Source organism: Heliconius melpomene, chromosome 1 (assembly GCF_056956725.1).
Source record: "Heliconius melpomene rosina isolate 202511_hmr_F chromosome 1, ASM5695672v1, whole genome shotgun sequence".
In the NCBI taxonomy this organism is placed as follows: domain Eukaryota; kingdom Metazoa; phylum Arthropoda; class Insecta; order Lepidoptera; family Nymphalidae; genus Heliconius; species Heliconius melpomene.
This window is the reverse complement of record NC_140389.1, coordinates 2,505,342-2,531,104: the sequence shown is the minus strand read 5'-3', so window position 1 is coordinate 2,531,104 and position 25,763 is coordinate 2,505,342. Positions and strand designations below refer to the sequence as shown.

The 25,763-nt window shown below is 29.5% G+C and overlaps 3 protein-coding genes across 3 annotated transcripts; 2 read left to right on the top strand and 1 right to left on the bottom strand.

The window, feature by feature from the left end:
- Nucleotides 1-2,436: 2,436 nt before the first annotated feature.
- Nucleotides 2,437-5,951, top strand: LOC146540945 (uncharacterized). Its single transcript, XM_085192460.1, has 7 exons — nt 2,437-2,577; nt 3,426-3,464; nt 4,044-4,073; nt 4,163-4,444; nt 4,946-4,966; nt 5,412-5,444; nt 5,919-5,951. Exons 1-7 carry the CDS (start codon nt 2,521-2,523, stop codon nt 5,949-5,951), a joined length of 495 nt encoding a protein of 164 aa, XP_085048586.1. The 5' UTR covers nt 2,437-2,520.
- Nucleotides 5,952-6,507: 556 nt separating this feature from the next.
- Nucleotides 6,508-13,605, top strand: LOC146540944 (uncharacterized). Its single transcript, XM_085189332.1, has 6 exons — nt 6,508-6,622; nt 6,895-7,075; nt 9,497-10,634; nt 12,427-12,520; nt 12,880-13,064; nt 13,415-13,605. The coding sequence occupies exons 1-6, from the start codon at nt 6,522-6,524 to the stop codon at nt 13,585-13,587; spliced, it is 1,872 nt and encodes a 623-aa protein (XP_085045458.1). The 5' UTR covers nt 6,508-6,521; the 3' UTR covers nt 13,588-13,605.
- Nucleotides 13,606-16,246: 2,641 nt separating this feature from the next.
- On the bottom strand, nt 16,247-24,953 carry LOC146540943 (protein FAM98A). The gene is made up of 10 exons (XM_085196411.1): nt 24,771-24,953; nt 23,453-23,685; nt 23,019-23,155; nt 22,457-22,592; nt 22,098-22,252; nt 21,544-21,744; nt 21,350-21,433; nt 18,226-18,362; nt 17,671-17,903; nt 16,247-17,252 (listed from the first exon to the last, which is right to left on the bottom strand). The coding sequence occupies exons 1-10, from the start codon at nt 24,806-24,808 to the stop codon at nt 17,134-17,136; spliced, it is 1,473 nt and encodes a 490-aa protein (XP_085052537.1). The 5' UTR covers nt 24,809-24,953; the 3' UTR covers nt 16,247-17,133.
- Nucleotides 24,954-25,763: the final 810 nt, after the last annotated feature.

The following is a 25,763-nucleotide window of genomic DNA, read 5'->3' as shown; positions in this document are numbered from 1 at the left end:
CACCCTTGGGCCGCTGCGCCACGACGGCACCTATTAAGTATTCATAACTATATACCTTTTATTTTAATATATTTTAATTTAATACATATACCTTGTATTTTAATTTATTATGTCATTAATAAATGTTAAAAATAATACTTTCATTTATAAATTGATTAACTTAAAACATTATATAGAAACTGTACCTACTATTCTCACACAAACATCATGCACATAGATATGTTTACGGGAGCGCGAGTGGGCTTTTAAAAATAACCAAGAAAGTTAAATTTAAATTTACTTTAATTAAAATAAGAACAAAGATATATGTTCTTATAACTAACTTAAAATTAACTTAACTAGTGAATCGACCGAGCAGAAGTGCATGCTCTAATCGACTAAAGAATAAAATATAGAATAATTAATATTAAAACACTACGTTTGTTTCCCATGGCATGAGAGGATTCGCGTTACATACGCCGAACGCTGATTAGGCGTTTACCGGTACCGTTCTCACACCATGAGGCAACATAACTACATCGATCACTCTAATAATGTTTTGTTTATTGTATACCTTTTATTATTATTATTTTTTTTTTAATTAATTATTTTTTAATACTATTATTGCATGATTTTAAATTATTATTTTTATCATTTGTTATATTTTAAATTTTTTTTTTTGTCATTGTACTCATTTTGATCATACTAATTTATGAATGGATGCTTGTGAGGCGGGCGTTAATAACTGCCACACAGTTTGTAACTAATGCGGTTATTATCGTTATAAATTGTTTTTTTGTAATTTTGTTTATGAATAAATTATATTATTATTATTATTATTATAGGTATATGTAAGCCTAACAAACCCACTAACCTTCCCTCTTGTTATAAACTAATGATATTTCGTTCCGGTCGAAACTTGTTACCGGAACGTAATACGCTAGGCGACTGTTCCGGAACAGAAATGAGTCATCGTAAGTTCAAAAGCATTCTGTCTGTGCGAAAAAAATCGTTCATTTTATTCACTAAGCCGTTCCACTAATTCCAACATTTTAAAATTAATAGTTACGTTACGATCACTTATAATTTGTCTGTTAATTTTGTCCCTTCGTTTTTTTCTCCTGATAAGTACTGAGAATAAATAAATTAGCTTTAATTTAATTATTTCATATTTAAAATATTTATTTTATCTAAAATAACATTTTGTTCATTTTATTTAATTCTAAAGTTCAAGTAGATATATAGTTGCATAGTTTTAATAGCAAATTACTAGGGTTAAAATATATAGAATCGGCATAGCTCTAGTTCTCAAAAAGTGATGACTTGAGGAAATGAAATAATTAATATTTCAATTTCTTCGCCCTGGTATTGAGACAAAGGCCTATTTTAGGCTTTATTTATACTTAACAAATTTGTTAATTTATTTAAATTGTATTTTAATAATGATTTCTTAGTTCCATTATTTTTTATGTATATATTTAACTTTTATTTACTTGCACATCTTCTCATATGGTCCTATAGAAGTAACTAAGAGTTGAGGATGACATAACATATTCGAAGATTACGGTAACTTTGACCGCAGATACAATGGCTTACATCGAAATTATTGACGTAAATTAATGTACTCTCCTCGATAGATGGACTGAAAAGATTTTTGTCAATCCAATCCAGAAGCTTCTGAGATTAACGCATTTCATAATCTTAGTATAGTTGATATGAGGTCAGTCGTGGCACAGGAGCAAAAATTCTGACTGTAAACGTAACAGGCTCCAGGAAATTAAATACGTATTTAAATTAATATTTTCATTTCTTCTCTCTGGTGTCGAAGAAAACGCTGTCTTGCCAGCTCTCAGTCTACTGACTGAGTAGACTGAGAGCTGGCAACGCTGGCAATCATTTTTTTTCCAATTCCTTATGCGATTTTCTTTCAAATGATGCGGGATTCATATAAAAAGCATATGAGTGCCATTTTCTCTAACAAAAACACATTACCATAAATTTAATTAAAGGTGGATTTTTTAGACAACCCTAGTGTGTAACCCTATTCTACTATCATGTATCATTTTTAAATATAAGTTTCATTAAAAAAAACAGATACCTACCTGCAGATTTAAGCACTGGGTTCACGAACTATTATAACTTTGTCTACAATATCAATTGTACTATAAAATTTCCTTATATTAGTTACCAATTAATGTAAAACTACAATTATAACTCAAAAATCTATTAGCTGCAATGTAGATAATATTTTAACATTTATTAAATATTCTAACATAAAACCAAAGAAATTACGCTTAGTAACAAAAATCTCAAAACAAATTCAGTAGAGAAAAATTGATTTTATACAGTAACAAAATCAATTAAAAGTTAAAATTTTACATTGATTAGAAATTAATAAATATACCCCAATCACATTCTATTTCACACCTCTTAATTAACAGCAGCCATCTTGGAAAATTTTTCACACCTGAATTTTTTACCTTTATAAGCAACGGAATTCCACCATAATGTCGTAGTTGGTACGAAGACTCTAGATTAACCATGAAGTTCCCCGTTGTCTTTTGCTTTTTCTTGGCAATTGCCTGTGCTGCATTTGGGGTAAGTAACAAAAATCTAATCATAATTTTTAGATTTCTCAGTTAGCATTAAGTCGCTCCGCTTCCACAATTTTCGTCAAAAAACTAAGATAAGGTGTATCGTGGCGAAACTTAACACCATGCTTTGTCTTGTTTCCAGTGTGGGAGTGCGTTGCAATGATTAATATAAAAATAATAATCTAAGCTAAAAACAAACAAATAACGTTTTAAATGTTTACTTATCATTAACGATATTTATCATTAAAACGGTTGAGACATATTTCGTTATAATTCCTATTTAGAGGAAGAACTTTATATAAAAAGTTGCAATGGAAAATACTGGAAATGAGTGAAATTTCTCCCAGTTTTTCTGATGACCTTACCTATATAAATGAAATCATGTCTATATTTTTAAAACGCTCATAATTTACACAAAAACTGTATTAATATCTCACTTTATTATTATCCTTACAGAAAAGTAATGTAAGTAAACGTATATCAAATATGCTTAATTTTTTTACACGTAATTTGTACAACATTTCACTTAATGTGTCTGTTTTTTAGCTTCATACTTTCTGTTTTCATACCTTTTGTAACTTTAATTTAAAAAAAACATAGTGTAATAATAAATTATGTTTTTACTGTTTTTTAGGCTCAGCGGGTAATAAATAAATAATACATTTTATCTTTCTTTTCTTTGATAACTAACAAATTTTATACTTTAAACAAACATTTTACTTTACTATAGGTATAGAGACTGATTGATGTAATCAATATAATTCAATTGACTGAATTTAAAATTGAGAACTATTGTGACAAATTGATATACTAAAATAATTAATATATATATATATATTTTTTCTATTTTAGCCTCCAGGATACTATCGGCCTGTAGTGTATGACTTAGGCGTAAGTTAATTGTTTTTATTTAAAAAATATATAAATTAATACTTCTTATTTTTTATTAGATAGTGATATATTTTTTTATACAATTTTTACAGAGCCTTAAATTGAAATATGTAAGTTACAATATTTAAAATTAATTATCTTTGCCAATTCTTGTATTTTTTGTGTTGTTTTGATGACTTGTAACATAATCTTAAATATACTTATTGTTATTTTTTTCATCTTTATCAGGCCAACTTATAGCTGTGTAACTTTATAACTGTTTAATTACAAATACAGCTTCACGCTGTATCCCGCACACAGGAGGGTAGATAGAGGGCACCTAGTGTTAAGACACTTCGTTTCCCACTTTCCGCCGAATTCTAGAGGCATTGCCTGTTGAGTGGTGGACGCCGTCAACGCCACTCTTTGCCTCAACACCAGAGCGAAGAAATGAAAAAATAAATGTAATTTAATATTTCATTTACTCTAGTGGGGATCGAAATCACAACCGTCGCGTTAGAGTCACATCCTTGTGCCGCTGCGCCACGACGGCCTCACACTACAAAAGCTGTTTTTTTTTAATTTGATATTTTTTTACAGTACGCTCCTCCCTACTACTATTACGAATCGGTAAATAATTATTTCTTTGATTTAGTCCATCTTTTTTTACATAAACAATTGCGAAATCTTTAAAAAAACATTTTTTTCATTTATTACAGCCGTACTATTATTACAATTACTATGATCCATATTATTATGGTGGGTCCTACTATGGTGACTCATCTTACTACGGTGATAACGGACAATATTACGGCGCAAGCGGACAAAATTACGGCGCAAGCGGACAAAATTACGGCGCAAGCGGACAATATTACGGCACAAGCGGACAATATTACGGCGCAAGCGGACAATATTACGGAAGCGGTTCACCATATTACGGAAAATATTATGAAGGCAGCTCACCACAGTACGGAAGCAAAGCTAACTATGGTGGAGAAAACGTAAATATGTTTTTTATTGTATTTGTTTTTCCAAGTTTGTTTTCTTTCCTTTACATAATGTAAAATAATAAGTAAGGTTTATTTTATTTTATTTGAACTGATTGACAATTTCAATACAGTATAAGTATTTATAGGAAAAAGTAAAGTAGGCGTAGAATTATGAACAGAGCTATTTTTATTTATATGGCACTCTCTGTTTTCTTTCACAGTGAGAGAAACGTGTAAATAAAAATATTATATAAATAAAAGATGCTTTGTAATTAATCTATATATTTCTTAATTATTTTAGTACTACCGCCCGGTAAGTTTAAGATTTTAAATAAATGTTAAAATAGTATTTATATATTACAAGAGAATTCCAAAGTAAAACTCTGATTATTCAACAAGATCAATCAATTTTAATTAGCTATAATTTAAGAAAGCAACAAAAAAATTCTACCTGTATTATATCAGATCCTGTTAAATATAATAATAAATTTTATATTTGTGATTATTCCTTAGCAGCATGCATACGGCAACAAGGTAAATCAATAAAAAAATACAATAAAAACATTTGAAATAAAAAACAAAGATACAGTTATTTGTTACGTAATCAGTTTACAAATAATTAGATCATTGCGTATAAAAAAAGAAAATATTATAATTTTTAAATTTATTTTATTACAGTACGGGGTAAGACTTTTATGAATATATTTTACTTTTCGAAAATACAAAATTTACAATCATTTGTTTTTTCCCCATTCGATGAAATGAAATATTTATATAAATTAATATTTTCATTTCTTCGCCCTGGCACTCACTCACACAATGCCTCCAAAATTCGGCGCAAAATGGAGATCGGAGTGTCTTAAAAATAGGTTATCTGTGCCTACCGTACTGCGTGCGGGATACATCGTGAAATTGACTTATTGATCAAAGCAATTGTCAATAAAATTTAATTAAATAATTTTTCGTATTTTGCCTACAGTCTGAAGGATACTACTATGGATATGACGCTAACGTATGTATAATAATAATAAGTTTAATAATAAGTTTTTCTGTAATATCGTAACGATAATATTATTTTGAAATAAATAAGTATCAGCCATATTCATTTATTATTATTATTCAGCTAATATTGTTCATATTATTTATTATAATTGTTATTTTTATTACTTATATTATTTTTTTATATTTTTTTAGTACCAAAACAATAAAGTAAGTTATTGTTTTTTTGTAAGATTACTTTTGATATTTTTTTAAATTAATAACCCCAAATATATCAAGTTATTTTAAAGTATCATATCCCACTGATATTATTATTCCAATCTGTAAAATCTTTTTATTTACGTTTAAGTCATGTATTTTTCAACTCAACAAGAGTAAGAAAAATTATTACAGTACATACCAATTTGTTCTTCTTCTTTTATTATTAGTCTTTAATTTAATAATTATTTAGATATGTTTTATTATTTAAAAAATTTTATACTTACAGAGAGATAGACGAGACAATAATGTTGACCAATAGACATCTTTATTCAACACCGACAACAAAAACTGATTTGGCTTCTGGACACTGGATTTGAGTGCAAAATAAAAATTCAAAAATAAATATTATTACTGCATCCAATTTTTTAGTTTCCTCCTTTTAAACACATAATGCAATAAAGGAAAAATATATTTAACAAAGATACGTGTTAAAATAAAATTAACAAGTATATTTATTTATAAAGATGGTACAAATAATATAAAAGGTTTTAAAAATTATTTTCATAATATATTTTCTACTATATCTTTTTTCTTCGATAACATGATTTATATTACCAATTAAATAAAACTTTAAGAAAAATCTAATATTAAAATGCTGATAATGAAGTTTCTAAAAAAATACTAAAGTAGAAAGTTGTCTTTAGCTACTCGATCGATTTATTAAAATTATTTACTTTCTCTGTCCTCCTAAAACGTCAAATAATTGAAAATGACAGGTTGTCAACTTGTCACATTGAAAACAATTTACTTAGACGTTCGTTAGGCTATATTACTTTATAAAATAATATATCAATAAATTTCTCTATATTATTAAATTAAAACTGTAAAAATGTCAACAGCGATAGATCAAAAGGCGTATTTGCAAAAATATCTCGGAGGTCCATCAAATGATAAAAAGAAGAAAAAGAAAAAAGCTGTGAAAGGCAAAGGGTAAATATAATTCTAATTTTATCTTAATACATGTTTTAAATCACTTATGAATGGTTATATAATTAAATAATGCATTTTGTAGTACTGCAATATAGTAACTTAACATTTAATTTAAATTTTCCCGATTTCTCTTTAATATGACTGTAAGTCATAACCTGTTGATTTAGTAAAAATTTCCACTAAAACAACAACTGTCCTACAAAAGCGATAATTTGAGTAATTTTTTGAGGATAACTTAATATATTTTTTAAAAATTATGTAAATAATTTCAGATTTAAAATAATAGATGATGACTTAGATCTCTCCAAACTGAGACCACTAGATGGTGATGAATTAGATATTTTAAATGAAGGTGAAGATGCACCACAAATAGCTGGTATCATTGATGAAAGACCTGATGAATTGAAGAAATTGGATTATGAAACTTCAACTAAGTGGAAAGTTATTAATCAGGTATAATTTTTATTTAATTTTTTGTTAACATGAAGTAACTAAGATCTTATAGAAATTTCATAGACTAAGGATAATTATTGATTGTATTAATTAAAATGTAATAATAACTTTTGTGCTACAAAGCAGGTTAGGCAAAGAGAACATAGTGTTAAGGCACTCTGTTCACATCCCAAATTTAGAGACTTCACTTGTTAAGTGGTGGAATTCAATGCGGCACTTTGCTTACTAAGGATAGATGAAAATTAATTAAGTATAATCATTATGTGGGAAAATGAAACAACCATAATGCTTACAGGCAAACAATGTCTGACTGCATAACAACAGCCTAAATTTTTACCCAGCGTGGTAGGCAGAGGTAACCTAGTGTTAAAACGCTCCATTTCCAACGAATTCTGGAGGCATTGGATGTTGAGTGACAGAATGCAACACCAGAGTGAAGAAATGAAAATATATATTTCATTCCTCGAGTGGGCATTGAACTCACAACCAGTTGTATTTACAGTCAAACACTTGTGTCCCTACACCTGGCCTCACAACTGGCCTCACTTTTTTGTTAAACTTTCTGTTATACAATCCATACCTATATTATAAATTCGAAAGTAACTCTGTCTGTCTGTCTGTCTGTCTGTCTGTCTTTTCCGCAATCAGGGCCAAACCGCTAATTTAATTGTGATAAAATACTCATATAGAGATACTTGAGGGTCCCGGGATGAACATAGGATACTTTTTTTTTCTCATATTTGTAATATTTTCGTTATATACCAATATATTAAAATAATTAATTTGACAAGGAATTTATTCCGCCATGTTAATAACAATCGTCGCTACGCGTCGCTACGCGTCGCTACGCGTTGCTAAGCAACAGCTTGCAAAGTTTGCTGTTTTAAGAAAACGTCACCCACAGTGAGTTTGCTTAATGCATACATGGTGCGCGCCGATATAGATTTATACAAATCTCTTTATACAAATCATTAACAAAAATTAGATGATTTCTATAATTTGATATTCATCCTTATGAAAATAAATATAATAGTCACTTTTAGCATTTCATCTAGATGGAAATTATAATTTACTGTATAACATTCTAATAAATAATTAAGATGTGACTGATTCCAAATGACCTAGCCTTCGGGCGGCATAATATGAGTATGACCGACGCGAACGGGCGGATGACTTTGATGATTTTGTAAATTTTTATAGATTTTCGAATTACTATTATTTTTTATGTAATTATTTGCTGCTTATAATTAATTTATCTCAGTTCGGTTATCTATACCGATGTTATACACTTAAAATATCGTAATTTTAATCATTTGAGATTTTATTTAATATTGTTCGCAAAAATTAATAATTTTTTAATATAGAAAAATGTTTAGTACGCGCGCACAGCAAACTTTAGGTTTTTTTTTCTAATATTAAGAATTTCCTTTAGTTACTTTTACTTCTTTGGTTTGTTCATTTCGGTTACTCAGATATTTTTTCTAATAATAAATCTCCACTTATTATTATTTTTTAACTTATTTTAATGATTTAGGCTAATATTTTCGCGGGCGTAGCCGCGTCCGGGCCCACTAGTCTTCTATATATATAAAAGGACTTGTCCTCACTGACTGAGGTAAGACGCACGCACAGCCGTAACCGCTCATGGTAGAAACGTGAAATTTGGACAGATGTTTACTTTCGTAATCTGGACATCCACTAAGAAGGGATTTTGGAAAATTTTAACCCTAAAGGGGCGAAATAGGGGTTGAAAGTTAGTATGGAAAAAAATTTAAATCGGCACCGATTCTTATAAAATTTGAAATTCAGACTATTAAAAGTATTTAATTGAACACGTGTTTCATGGTTTTGTAGAATTCTTTCTATAAGCGTGCAAATAAGGGGTTAAAAGTTTGTATGGAAAAAATCTTAAATCGCCACCGATTTTTATAAAATTTTAAATTTAGACTCTTAAAAATATTTCATTGAACACATGTTTCATGGTTTATTAGAATTCACCCCTAATTACGTAAGCGAAGCTGCGCGCGTCCGCTAGTCTATTATAAAAGTATGTCAAAATAAATGATGTATGAGTAAGTAATGTCCTAAATGTAGCTATTATTGTAATCATCACAAAAAAGTCATAGTTGTCCTTCAAGATGTAACGTTTTTTTATAATTTTTATTTTACAATTTTTTATACATTTGTGATGTATCCCATATAAATATATCAGGGTAGATAATGGGAATGTAGTGTTGAAACACTATGTTGCTCACCCACTGCCCAATTTTCAAAATATTACATATTGAGTGGCAGAAGACAATGCTGTCCTTTGTCTTATTAGCTGATACCCACAATCATTATCTACAGTACAGTTAGATACTGTACCACAACAGCCTTGAAAATATCAATGAACATAAAAATATACTCTTGTATTTATAGGATGATGGCTTTAATAGCAAAATATCAATACAAGAAGTGAAAAGAGATAAAAAAGAAGCAGAAAAGGATAATGAAATCATATTTGGAAAAATGTATAGCGATACAGAAGATGAGAAAAGCAATGACTCAGATTTGTCGCCACCAAGAAAAAGTGATCAGAACAAAAAACAATCCACAAAAAAGAAAAAACATAGAAGCGACAGTGACTTTAGTCCCCCGAGAAAAGAAAAATATAGTGATTCAGATGTATCTCCTCCTAGAAAAAGATCTTTACATAATAATAATGACAGACAAAAAAGATCTAGAATTTCATCACATTTATTGTCAAATAAAGAATATGAAAAGAATAGTCCTGTTAGTAGATCTAAAAATAGGGACAGTGATAGTGATGTCAGTCCACCTAGAAAAAAAGAGAAAACTAATTCAAGAAAGAATAATAATTCAGATTTATCACCTCCAAGGAAAGCTACATTTGAAAGCAAGGATAAATCAAGACGAGACAGCGATCGTGATATCAGCATCTTAAGAAAGAAAGATAAATTGGACTCAAAGAAAAACAACTATGATTCAGATTTATCACCTCCTAGAAAGTCTAGATATGAAAAAAGGCATAAATCACGACGAAACAGTGATAGTGATGCAAGTCCACCAAGAAAGAAAGATAAATCAAATTCAAAGAAAAACAATTACGATTCAGATTTATCACCACCCAGAAATAATAAATCAAAAGAAAGGACAAAAAAACCTTCTCGATGGGGAGATTATGATGAAAGCTATATGAATTTACAACAAAAATCTAATAGTCCTTCTAATAGACAATCTAGAAGTCCTGAAAGACATAAACAAAAAAAATCTAAGTATAATACAAAAAAAACTGATGATTCGTCAAAAAATAGTAAAGATAGAAATCGCACAAATACGTATCAAAACAGCGATTCAGATTTGTCGCCGCCGAGAAAAAGTCAGAAGTATGAAAATAATAAAATGGAAAAAACATTAGATGGTAAAATGGCGGGCCTGCAAGACGCTAGGCAATTGAAAGAGGAAAATATGGCCTTTAGACAAAGAGAGGAGGATGCTTTTAAGAATATGACTGACGAAATGTCTGGTAGAAATGCTCAAGCTGTTTCAAGAAAAGGTATTTTTATAATGTTTTTGTATATAGATTGTATGTAGTTTTTATTTACTTTGTAGAATTTTTGAAAAAAGGGTTATTAAGATTTAAACGTTCTTTATTTTAGTAGCTTAAATTACATTATTAAACAGAACGTTATGGGAGTCTCTTAACACTAGAAGTGCCGAAGATTGACACCCCCCTAGAACCGCCGTCGTGATAAATTTGTCCCATTCTACTTATTATGTTGATTTTTGGTATAATACAAAAAAATATTATTAAAATAATTCGTAAAATATGTAGATCATCTTTAATAATCAATTTTTGTTCTTTAACACACATAAAAGTACCAAAAAACTAAACACAAAGAAAGAATCAAATATTTCAAATACGTTCTAAGGTCATGACAACTAACTGAATAACTCTTACAAAATTATAAGTTATTGAAATTAGTTAATATTATTATTAGGCCAAGTAATGCATTAATATATTCTTCATCAGTGATACATCACAGATGATTTATAACATTGCATAGTAATGGCTCCAGAATTCGGCGGAAAATGCCAGCGGAGTGCATAGCACTAGGTTCCCAGGTTCCCTCCACCTACCCTACAATTGCCCACATTTGGTATCGAGTGTTTTTTCTGAAATTCAAGCCTACCTTAGTCATCCTTTCATCTGATACCTCACTTGAACTAGCGGCAAAATTTAGTATTGACACCAATTTTACCCCACTTTTCAGGCTATTATTTTTTAAGTTTTATGCATAAATGTATAGTTTTCGGATTTTTTCTTGTACTAGTACTACATGTAGATGATAACTGCCAAATTTCATAATTCTAAGTTAACTGAAAGTACCTTATTAATTTGATTCCCATTATAGTGTCGAAATACACGTTTTTTACTATATAAATGGTCATATCTTTTTTTAAGGGTGCTTTTTCAGGAAATCAAGTGACTGTAGATCGTTATAGTTGATATTCATATACTCATATGAATATTAACTCAATTTCTCCAAGCGTTCCTGAGATAAAGGCAAAGACAGCCGGATGAACAAAAAATGATCTTATAAGGGTTTTTTTTTCCCTTAAAAGCTGCAGAACCCTAAAAACTTAAGTATTGACTGCTAAACCTACTATTCAATTTTTATCCGCCCCCGCATCGCCCTTTCACCTCCACCTCGTCCCCGAGGCATGAAAATATGTCAAATTATACCCTGAAATAATAAAATAATAATGGGGGGACAAATATGACCCAGCGGCAGGTCTAGGTAAATCTCATTTTTTTTCAAAAAGTATGACTGCTATAAAATTATTTATATTTTTAATTAAATAAAGGTGTAAAATTGGTAATAGTCAAAAAGATTCATCTACATACATTAACAAACAAAAAAGTTATAAACAATCAACCTTGCGTTTGGGACAAAAATGGGACGGCGGCGCTTCTAGTATTAACACTAGGTTCCTAGGCCCTCTGCCTGACCTTCTAGGACACTCCGTTTTCCACTTTTCGCCTGAATCTGAGAAAACTATTTTGGAACAACGTTTGTTGAGTGGGTAAACTCATCGCTGCACTCTCTTAAGCCAGAGACTAGAAAATAATTCATTTCGACAAGTTTCACTCTAAGTTAGACTTATTTTCAATAGCCTTAAAATCTTAGTTTTAAGTACTTAGTTTTAGTACTTAGAATTTAGTCGACCTTTGTAAGCAATATTAATTTATATTATTATTATATTTGGTACAAATTTTAATATATGATATATTTTATATACTTTAAAATTAACATGTTTCAATATGATCTTTTTATTGTTTATAGGTAAAAGGGAAACATCAGAAGATAGACAGAAGCAAAGAGAAAAGGCAGAAAGGCAGAAGGAATTGGATGAAAAATACAAGAAATGGAGTAAAGGGTGAGTTAGTTAATATATATTAAATAAGTTGATAATGTTACAAAAAATTACAACTAATTAAACATAATATAATGAGTGAAAAAAATAATATATTTATAGATTTCATTTGAAACAATAATAAATAGACCATGGTAGTCTTAAATCAACAAAGAAAGAAGTATGACGTAAATGCAAAAGTTGTGGGTTGAATCTCATTCTAGAAAATGAATTATTTTATTTTCTCGCTGACTTAAAATACCTTTCCCTACACTGCTATACTCGGGATACAGGGATATTAAAATTATTTTTTCTGATATCATTAAAATATAATTTATATAAGATTTTCTTTGACCTTATTAACATTTTATTGATATTTTCAGTTTAAAGCAAATTGAAGCTCAAGAGGCTGCCGTACAAGATTTTCTCCATGAATCATCAAAACCACTCGCTAGATACAAAGATGATAGAGATTTGGAAACAAAATTGAAAGATATTGAAAGAGAAGGCGACCCCATGTTAAACTATATAAAAGATAAGAAACGGGAAAGGGGAGAACTGGGACCTGGTAAGATTGTTTTTTTTAACTTCACGCTGTATTCCGCATATATCAGTGTGTTAGAATACTTCTATGTCCGTGTTTCCCGAATTCTCTAACCACCACGTGAACAAAGCGAGAATTAAAACCACAACCATCGCAATAACAGTCACAATACTACATAATAAAAATATATATATATATGTATTTAAAAAATCTATGAAAAATATCTATCGTATTTTTATGACGCTTGTTAAAGTTTCTGAAATTAATTACCTGCTAAAAATACTACCCATACTTAACGCAGTGGAACTGAGTTACTGTCAATTCCCCGGCGTTGAGTTCCGCCAAAGACGTAATTAAAAACCTTTTTGTTTCAGAAAAACCAACGTACAAAGGTAATTTCCCCCCGAATAGGTTCAATATTAAACCAGGCTACAGATGGGATGGAGTCGACAGGTCAAATGGATATGAGAAAAAATTCTTTGAAAACAAAAGTAAAAGAAAAGCTCAAGAGGAAGAAGCTTATAAATGGAGTACTGAAGATCTTTAATTTATTTAAAATAATAAATGTATATTATTTTTGTGTATTAAATAATGTTTAATTATAAAAAAAATCTTTTTATATGTACCTATATATGATTTTTTTTCGTACCGGCGAAATGGCAAAATTTTAATAATTCATTCCCTCGAGTGGGGGTCGAACGCAAAGCTGTCGCGATTCAGTTACTCCCTTATGCCCCTGCGCCACCACGGCCCCAATAAATTATATTAAAAATATTGCAATCGTTCAAATAAGTTTTAGTACTGAGAACGAAATGACACCCACCTTTTAGAATTCTTTAAAAATAAAACAAAAATAAGTAAAACACGTTTATTCAGTTACAAAGCAATTTGTTAAGTATTTCAATTACTTAATAAAAATCAATCAGTCTTAACTTAAACAGATACAATGTATTGAAATTTCAATTCTAACTTTAATTAAGTATTACGTGTATGAAAATACTACAAATACATTGATTTGACCTTCAAATGGCTCTAAGGCTATAAGGCTATAAATTATGCATAATTATATATAACTATGTAAATACAATGTACTAGCATTTTATTATATCAGTTTTTTTATTGCTCACGTTCATTTGATAATAAAAGATGAGATGTTATTAATACTTAATACAATTAAAAGTTTACATTTATTAATACAAATAAAAATATAAAGATTATATTACTAAATAATTATTGAGAAACTGAAAATCAAATTATACATTAAATGAAATTTGCGTTGCTTTTTTCAATAATTTATTATTTAGATTAAAACCTTACACAAGTGGAAGATTACAGATTCGTTATTTCTTATTAATATTTATCACTAAAGTATTTTGATTAATTGGAAAAAAAAATATCAATAAACATATTACATGTATATAATTTTGAGATTGATATTTTTTATTTCTTTTTAAATATTTTTTTAAATTTTTTTTTTACTTTTATACTTGTCAATAAAAATGGCCGCCCTAAACATCTTGTAAATCAAGTGAGTTTTCTCACTATAGAATTATCAATAAATAGTTAATAAATAAATGAAATAAATAATTCAATTATAATATTGTTTTCTTTCTGAAAAATCAAATCTATTTAAAATAGTTTTATTACATATTTTTGATTAAAAAAACCGTGACCGTTTACTAATATTTTATCTATTGAAAAGCTTAATATATTAATTTTACAAACAAGCAATTTTTTTATTAAATTACCAAATAATTTTATTGTTTTTCTATCTATACATATAAATAAAATTGAAATGTCTGTATGTAATTTCAACAGTGAGTAAAATCTATACGGTTATACAGGTGGAAGAGGCAGCGCTTCTTTTACTGAAACTGCATATAGGGTAAAATATTTCAAACCCAAAATTAAAAAAAATAATCAAGGTACCTCAACGGTTTGGACGTAGGATTTTTTTTACATTTCACGATTTTTATCCATACCTGTATTTCGTGTCACGCACACATACGTATGCGACGTTGCCGCTTTGACAGGTAAGTGTGTGCGTGCCTATATTATACTTTACAAATGGCGTTTTATTTTAAAACGATAATTTTATTATTTGTTTTGTTTGAAAAAAAAACTTTTTCATTTTTGAGAATTATTTTTTTTCCGAATTATATTAGGCTTTTATAGAGTAGTTATAACTGTGGTTTCATTTAAAGTGGCGCTGACAATTCCACCCTGTATATTAAATACATATTACATAGATTTATTATTAAAAAATATTGTTGTATAACTATACTGTTGTTACTAGGCATGGGCGTTATCGTTTTTTTTCGATAACGGTTATGAAACCGATATATGGTTTTCATAACGATATCAAAAACGGTTTTCAGTTATCGATATTGATAATACAGTTTACAAACGTTAAATCATTTTTAACGATATAAAATGAAGGCAAATTGACATTAAACGCTGGTTGCGTTTTTTAAAAGTATTATGAATATATGTTGATTTACATACAGCCAGGTTATCAGCATTGTCTTTTTTATCAAAATGGGTCCATATCTCACGCACTTTACGCGACATTTTTAAGAAAAAAATTATGTCTATATACACTAATATATTTAAGCTATACCCTAACACTAATTAACTTTAAACTATATAGAAATTGTTGTTAAAAAGAAGTATATACACACACTGAAATGCACAATTTTTAAGGAAATCTCGTCCGCAATATGTATCGCAAAGGACTAAATACAATACTAAGCTATTTCTAAAATATTAAAAATTTGAAAATAAATTTCAAATAAAAATTTGTCACTTAAAAACAAACGTTTAGAATTTAAAAGTCGAATCCACTCAAGTGTGAAAATAATATGAATATTTTAACCAAATTTCAACCTTATTCCCATTACATAGAAGTTCTTTTTTGTAACGTAAAGTAATAATATCTTATAGATGCAAGTTATCGGATATTCGCTTCATTTCTTTTACACTCGTGAGAAACATATAGTTAGAAAGAGAGGTAGTTACTTAGTTCGTGTTATGCGAAGTTTTCGTTTTTACGTTTTCGTTGCGATAGCTGCTGTGTGTGATTTTAAGTTTTAATACGCATCTGATAGTAGACAAGTTTCTATGATAACGGTTTTTTAGAAACAGATATCGATATGGTATGGTTTCCGCATCGTATCGGTTATAAGTTACGTTTTGTTATATCGAACTCATCCCTAGTTGTTACTAATGTATAGTACAACAGTATAGTTACCAACCATTCTTTAAATACATTTAAATAATATTAAACAAATAATTATAAAGTTTAAATTCACATATAGTTAAAAGAAAATATTTTTTAGTACGGCCGAAACCTTCGACGAGGTCCCAGAAACCTGTTCATAAAAAACGAATGCTATAATGTCATTACACTTCTTCTAATTATTTGTGAGTTTGTGTGTATTTGTGTTCGCATTGAAGTATATCTGTATGTATATGACTGGTATATTGATTGAAATATTGGTGGTCGTGTAAATGTATTTCTGTGTGTATATGTGTTTCTATGTGTGGATCTGTTAGTATTTGTAGATGTATTTGTGTTTGTATGTGTATTTGATTGTGTAGATATATTATTAATAGTATGTATTGGTGTATCTGTACGTATTGTAGTTGAAGATGTATTTATAGGTATATTTATGCTTGTAGATATATTTGTATCTATATTTAAGTCTGAAGTCTTAGTATTATCTATTGGTGTATTTATAAATGTATTATTATTTAAATGTGTTGGTGTATTTATAGGTTTTGTAGTAGTATCAGTATACGTATTTATATGTAAAGATGTATTTGCACGTGTAGTGGATAAATTTAAAGGTGTTGTAGTATTTGTTGTTATGGCTGTATTAGGTTGTGTAGATATGTATGTATATGTAGGTGTTATAGTGTTAGTTATAGCAGTTGTATATATGCTATCTTGTATATATCTGCCTGCATGTATAGATACATTCGTATCGTTATTAATAGATATATATGTAAATGTATTAGCAGATGTCATTATAATACTTGTATCTATATCTGTCTGTATATCAGTATCAGTGTTTCTGTGTATAAGTGTTTGTCAACGTCTTCCCCGGTAACCTCCACGGCCGCCTCTCCGGTCTCTATCGTCGTGTTCGTTTTGATATCTTTGCGACTGATAACCTTGACTAGTCTGATAACCTTTTTGATAACCGCCACCTGAAAAAAAAAGTAACTTGATTAGACATCTACCCTACTCTTATATTAGATTTATGTAATTTTGGACCATAATTTAGGTAATATGAAAGTTAAAATTATGTGTAAAATAATCATTTTGTAGTTTTATTGCAATCAATGATAGGCAGAAATTTATGTCTTATATAATATAATGTTACTTCTTTCATAAAATCAGCCATTTTACAGATCTAAATAGGAAAACATATTAAATAATACCTTAATAACCTCAATTTAGTCAATTTCACAGAACAAAAAAATCTTCACCGAAAAACATACAAACTTACCTAGATTATTAGAATAAAACTGACCATATCCACCAGCACTGTCATAATTCTGGTTATAACTAACCCTGGTTCTGGTCGTAATCGATAAGGTAAATTGTGGAAACATAAAAACTAACCTTGGTTATTTGAGTATCCCTGATTATAGCCACCAGCGCTTTCATAGCCTTGGTTATAACTCTGGTTATAGCCTTGACTGTTATAGCCCTGGTTCTGGTTGTAACCACGATTGTCGTAACCCTGGTTCTGATTTGGGTTGTAACTTTGATTTTGGTTTTGGTTGTAACCACCCGGCGGTACCTCGTAGGTTTGATAGTTCCGCGAATTGTTATTTGGTTGACTTGATTGAGGTCTGAAAAAATATATATTTATAATATTTTTTTATGGATAATAGGAATGTGAAAGAGCGTACGTGTCACCTGATGGTAAGTGATCGCCGCCTCCCACGACCACCTTGCAACACCAGAGGAGCATTAAATAATACCAAAACATAAACAAAACAATATAAAAAACATTGAAATTTGTCCATACATTGTACTATTAAATACGACAAATGTGTCTATAACAAAACAAACAAAAATAAGCAATATTTTTTCCCTAAATATACTTTAATAAAAAACCGTTAGTACAAGCCAACGAAGACGTGTACAGTTTAGTACAATATATACCCATACCTCTGATCACTGGAACCTTGGTTATATCCTCCTTGGACTCTTCCACCGCCTCTACCACCTCTCTGCTGACCACCAGCACTACCACCGCGTTGAGGACCACCGCCACCACCACCTCCACGACCTCCGCCACGGCCACCCTGGAAAGGAAATATTTTTAACATTAAAGTGTTCCACACTGAGGAAACAAAAATACATTTGAATTTTTTTATTAAAATAATACTATATTTTATGTACACTCATTTATTGAATCACATAAAATGTCAAAATTAATTTACTATTAAATTACCTATTTAATAAATCTTTATATAGACAAAACGTCAAATCATATATATAACATAAAAATTTAATATGGCAGAATTTGAACATATTATACATTCTCACGAAGCTACGTGTAAGTACGCAATTTATTCATGTTATTATCATATACTTGTATATGTTACTGACATTATTCCATGCTACAAAAGCATTATTAATAAATTGGATTCTGACCACTCTGGTCAGCTAGTAGAATTCTATAGTAAGAAAAAACAGGTGGCTAAGAAAAGAATTGCTGTTGTGCCTGTCACAGCTAGTCGTTTGGAACGTATGAGAGTTAGTTTACTAACTAATTTACTAGTTTTAGATATAACTTTACCTCCCAATTCTTTGTACAATTCTTTTTTTTTACTCTTTTATTAATAAATTTCATTCAATATTTACTCCCAAAGAGATTACAATTACTGATAGTCCTATCTTTGGAGACTGGGCCACAGCAGGTATTTATAAGAGTAGGGAGACACTGTATATGTTATATTATGAAAAACAGTTTAATAGTGGTGAAGAGTTTAAAGAGTACTTAAAATCTTACTCTAAAATTTTCAAAAGAGTTTGCAAAATTGCTAAATCTTTATTTATTAAAACAAAAATCAGAAATAGTAATAATAAAATTGAAGCCACTTGGAAGGTTGTTAATGCCGAGACTGGGAGAACTAGGGTGAAAGATTCTAATTTTAAACTTAGTATTGACGGTCACATTGTTGATTCCGATTTGGAAGTGGCCATTGCATTTGAAAAGTTTTTCTCTACTTTCCCAGTCAGTCTAACAAACGATTTAGGTTCTTCCACCACTATTGCAGAATCGTTAATTAAAGACAATGTTCCCGAATTTTATAATGGTTTCGTTTTCCGTCATGTAAATTATTCAGACATTAGTGTAGCTTTCAAATCAATTAGTATGAAAAAGACAGCCGACTTGTGGGGTGTCTCAGTTAATATCATAAATTCTTTAATTGATATTTTGATTCCTGATTTAGTTACAATTTTTAATAGATGTATTGATTGTGGAGTGTTTCCTGATTTGATGAAATATAGTAAAATAACTCCATTGTTTAAATCAGGTAGTACGCAAGACCCCACAAATTTCAGACCGATTTCAGTACTACCTACGTTTAGTAAAATTTTTGAAATGCTGATACTCAGTCAGCTTCTTACTTATTTTAATAAAAATAAATTACTGCACACAGGTCAATTTGGTTTCACTCGTGGAAGGTCAACATCTGATGCTGGGGTCAAATTATTAGAGAGTGTATTCGCGGCTTGGGAGGAGTCACGTGATGCCTTTGGGGTGTTTTGTGACTTATCCAAAGCATTTGATTGTGTGCAGCATAAAACTCTTATCAGGAAGCTACACCACTATGGTATAAGAGGCATTGCTTTGGATCTTCTCACTTCTTATTTAAGTGATAGGATTCAAAAGGTAAATGTCAACGGGAAACTATCACACGGGTCACCTGTAGCATTGGGGGTGCCACAAGGCTCTATTCTGGGTCCGTTTTTGTTCCTTTTGTACATTAATGACTTACCTCACCTTATGAGAGATATCTGTGAAATGTTTTTAAGGTTAATAGACAGCAATTGGAAATTGACGATGTAAACAATGCTCTTTCTAGGATATTGCACTGGTTTAGTGCCAATAACTTGCTTTTAAATAGTAGTAAAACTAAATGTATCAGGTTCTTTACTAAGAATGTTCAACAAGTAGAAACCAGGGTTTTGATGAACAATAAGGAACTTAAAGTAGTTAATGAAACGGTTTTCTTAGGTATAACATTAGATGCTAAGTTACAATGGGGTCCGCATATAGAAACTTTATCTGGTAGACTTAGTTCGGCAGCGTATGCTGTCCGCAAGATTCGTCAACTGACCGATGTTGACACCGCGCGTTTAGTATACTTCAGCTATTTTCATAGCATTATGTCTTACGGCCTATGGGGTACTACTTTGGGGTAGTGCCGCTGACATAGATACCATTTTTGTGCTCCAAAAACGGGCTGTCCGAGCAGTCTATAAAATGGGTCCACGGGAGTCACTAAGGAATAAATTTAAAGACTTTAACATCCTCACACTACACTCCCAATATATTTACGACAACTTAGTATATGTGCATAAGAATATTAATAAATTTAATAAAAACAGTGACCTCCATCAATATAATTTAAGAAATAAAAATAAGCTTGCTGTGCCCTTCTCTAGGCTCCATAAAGTGTCTCACTCATTCGTAGGTCAAAGTATACACTTTTATAACAAACTTCCAAACGACGTGGTTAATTTATCACTGAACAAATTTAAAAAAGTGGTAAAGCACAGGCTCTGCCAAAAAGCTTATTACTCTGTTAAAGATTATGTTCGCGATAAAGATGTTTGGAAATGAGTTGCTCTATTTCTAAGTTAAAATTGTTAATTGTGATTTATAACAAATGTTGGCATTTAAAAAGAGTGGCCATGAGTTTCTTTGCCTGTATCTTCTCATGAGCTCAACCAGTTGAACGGGCTTTTTTCAAGTCAAAATTGCACATTTTTTTTGGTTATTTTGTTTTCCATTTTTTTTTTTTATCTTTTATGACATGTCCAAGTGAATGTTAAGCATTTTTATGGAATAAAGATATTTTGACTTTGACTTGACTATATCTGTATGGCAATTTTTATAAATCTCCCTACCTAAAGATAATTAACTAAGCAATTGTTTATGATTAACATTTGGCAAGAGAAATTGTCATTTTTTTAATACTTTTCCACACTTGTAAAACAAAACGCACTTGGAAAGGAAATATTTTCTAAAATCTATTCTATTAATTCTATTAAGTACCTGTGGTGCTGTTCTTTGTTGCCACGATGGCATCTCCGGTGGTGGTGGTTGTTGTTCATTTGGACGACCACCTCTGTCGGGTACCTGGAAACATATTTATTTTGTATATTATCTAAACAAATATTTAAATACTTCAATATCATTGCACAACCTTGCAAAATCTACATTACAAAATAACATTTCATTATACTCACTCGTCCAATAATAACTTTATTGACTTCACTCTGAGTGTTCTTCCTAACACTGGCACTAGAGGTTTTCTCTATTTGCAACAATGAAGTTCTTGCTGCTAGGAAATCAGAGAATTTAACATTGGGTTTCACTTTTAAATTTTCCCTTTTCGGACGGTATGTTGATTGAATGTGATCCTTTTTGGCTTTTAATCTGTCTGACCACTGAAATAAAAAAAATGTGATTTGTCACTCAATTTTAGTTATCCAAAATGAGAAACTTCTTTCTAAATTGAAATTACAATATGACAACAATTTAAAAATAATATTTTTAAACAACTTATTCCACACTAAGTATAGAAAAATATTATTAATAAATATATAAAAAAAATTAATGTTATTTATTGGGATATTAAAAGCGTAACCACTTTCTTAAGATATTGTGTGTTAACAGACAGAACCGAACATCACAGTTTCTTGCAATACTATAGACAATAAAGAAATATTCATTAAGAATTAAGTCCACAATGTTTAGATATTAAAAAAATATATATTTAAAAAATCTATGTATATATTACCTCAAAACTCTGTATGGTACACTCCAATCTTGTTATTAATGTTTCTCGTCTCAATCTGTATTCTTCATACATTTCTGTGAAAGCTGTATCTAATTGCTTCCATTCCTTATCCGATAATGATTTATTATATAAAGGTTTACCTACTAATTCTTCTCCTATAAGAAAAAATATTTTTTTAGCTTTACTTTTTACTTTATCTCGCATATAGAGGATATTCAGAGAGAACCTAGTCAGTCATCAGTGTTAAGATATTACTTTTCCCACGCTTCTCTCAATTATCGACATCTTTTTTTTTTTTCTTTCAACCACCACATACACATTATTAAAGATTCTAATACTTTCTTTCTAAAATAAATTACCTTCTTTCTGTATAGTATCTTTAAGTTTAGCTTCCAATTTGGAAAACAACATTTCTGGAGTAATATTTGGTGGTGGCTTATTAAATTTCAATGTTATTAATATATCTTTTAGATCCTTTGCAGTTGGAGATTCTTGCTAAAAAACAAAATAAAAGTCATAAATAACTATTTTTATTAGTATTATTCCATACAAGCTAAAGATATTTTTTTATTTTAAACATTCAGTCTGATAAAGAAGAAAATCTCTGTGATGAGTTTCGCAACTCAACATATAATTCCACCAGAATTCAGTGGAGAATGAGTTAAGGAATTTTCATAATGGGAATGGAGTGTATGAATACTAAGTTCTCAGGTTCCCAGTACTGTGTTTGTGTTTCTGTTTTTTTCACAGCCGGGTACTATGAAAAAAATTGATTATTAATACACTCCGTTTCCTATGCACCACTCAATTTATTTATTATGGTGGTTTATGGTCAACCGCTATTCTGCTGAGCATGGAAGGCCTACAACTTTTTTATATAAGATAACAATTTATAACACAATTTGTAACTAAAAATCATACCATAACTATTTCCATGCCAGCTTTCTTGTCATTGGGACAGTCCACGCTGACCATTCTGGCAGCCATTAGTTCAGATACTAAATAATCTAATAATAGTATTTTATCTTCTTTACTTTGGAGCCGAGATGACATGTGACCTGAAAAAAATATTAAATATACATGTTTTCTTACACTTTTCCAATGGAGATATTCTACTTTTTGTTGACTTTTTTTTTAATTCATAATTTGCTTTAAAACAAATATAGCAAGGTAGCCAGGGTGAACTTAGTGTAAAGATACTTTATTCCCCCTTTCATAATAATTCTCATGATCTTCATGGTGTTGAAAGTAAATTTGAGAATGAGAAAGTAAATACAAAAAGGAAAAAAACATAATAAATAACAAAAAAGGGGACGGATGAACTATGTGGAATAATACAATAAAAAAAAACATACCAGTTATCAGTTTCTTATAAGGGCATCCAAGTTCTTTCAAAAAAGAACTCAATTCTAATAAGAATGAGCTAGATTCATCTGGATCATTCATCATATTGACAGTTTCTTCCAAACTACATAATTGTTTGATTTCCTCTGCTAAAATGTGGACTAGTTTTGTATACTCTAGAGATTTTGGGCCTCCGTCGAGAGCTTTAGCAAAAGCAACATCATCTGATAGAGGTCCTTCATAACTGAAATAAGGGAAAGATTACTATTAATATTCTTTGCTATGTGTCCCACATATAACAGGATGTGAAGAGGGCACCAAGTACCAAGTATAAAACACTCTGTACTCACTACTCTATTTTCAAGACATTGAATGTTATGTGGAGGCAGAGAAATTAAAATAATATATATATTCATTAACCCAAATAAAGAAATCATGTTTGCAATCAGACACTATCCTTCTACATTGAGTTAGCTTCAATTATTTTAATTATATTTTATTGCAGCAAAATTTTACTAAGATTGCAAACATTGATAATACACCAATAGGACCAAAATTGGAAAAGGATGATAAACTTATTTTTAAAAACAATTTATTTATAACTTTGGCCTGATTGTAAATGTAAAAAAGGATTATTTCGATATATTAAGTTTTACTATGTTATGCTACATAAAAAAGGATATTTTACATTAATTAATGTCAAATTATAAATAGGATGTATATTGAGCACTATTACACATTTTTATTTAAATCAACAAAACCTTTAATTTTAATTATATATACATATAAAAAAATACATTAAATAAAATAATCATTAAAAATGTTAACATATGTTAGGAAAAATACAACTTCTGCCATGTCACACCTTTATATGCTGTGACATGCATATTGATTTTTTTCCTATGATAATGAAGAATGAAGCATTAGTTTTTAGCATTACAATATAAAAATGACAAAATTAGATAAAATCTATGAAAATGTATTACATTCTTATAAATTTATGCAGTAAACATCTAAGTAAAAACAATAAAAAAAATATTGAATTTTTATTTAAAATCAATAAAAGCAAAAATTATGTAAGAAAAAAATTATTAAGTTAATGTAAATATTATCAATGATGATAACATTATATGGAGCCGGTATATATATATCGTATATAAATTTTGGAGACCATTTTCATTTTTATGCTTCAATATTATTTATACAAAATTGGAATGTCATTTATTTTCATATATCTTCATAAAACAAGCCAAATACATTTTCCTAAATTATAACATTTATATTTATAATAATTTTACGAAGTATATGATAACCTAAAAATTAACTTACCCCAAGTCGTTAAGCGAATCCAATATATCGTTCTCCATATTTAATTATTTAGGTCCTGCCTATCATTAACAAATAATATTTAAAACTAATTTGGCTAAGTTTTATTATATCTATTCAGAATCTAGAATGCTCTAGTCAAGCAAAGAAATTCGTCAGCGGCTACCAGCCAACCAACGCACTAGTGTTGCCAGTTGATAAATGTTATCTCCACACTCCACAGTCCATATTATGACATAATAATATAATTCACTATCGCTAAAGAATGTAGTCTTTGAAAATTAAGCCTTAAAACTTTTTAATTAAGTAATAATAACTTTCCATATTGGTTCTACGTCCCTATCTAATAGTAAAAATGTATTGTGTTCTATACGTGAACCACAATAAAATACACGTTTTATTAATAAATAAGTGGCGAAAAATGCATTTTACAAATGTATTATTGATTAGAATATTATTGATTAGAAAATTAACAAAAAATATACAAAGAAATTCTGCATTCATTTCATCTATGTATAATAACTTGCATAATTTTATTTTCAACAATGAATTAGCTTACAAGAGTGGAAAATATTGAAAATGGTAATTATTGAAATAGGTACCAAAAACTCTTCCTTTACAATAAAAAAATTATTGACATATGCGCTGCGTTCAGAAATATAATTCGATTTTTTGAAAACAAAAATGTTTTAAATCTTTAATTTTTATTAATTATTATTTTTTCATTCATTTATTAATCATAATGAAAAAATAATAATTATAAACCATCAAAACACCACCAATGTTATACTTCATTATAATAGCCTTCCAGGCTTATAAAATTTAAACATTTACCGAACTTTGCTTGGCAAAGAACAATATGCATTTTGGTTAATAATAATTTATCGAAAAATTAAGTAAATATTTGGACTTAGCCCATGAGATTAGTGAACCGGATGCAGAAGGCACTTTTACTGGAGACATCGCGTGTTGTGATGAGGTGAGGTTTCGCTTTCG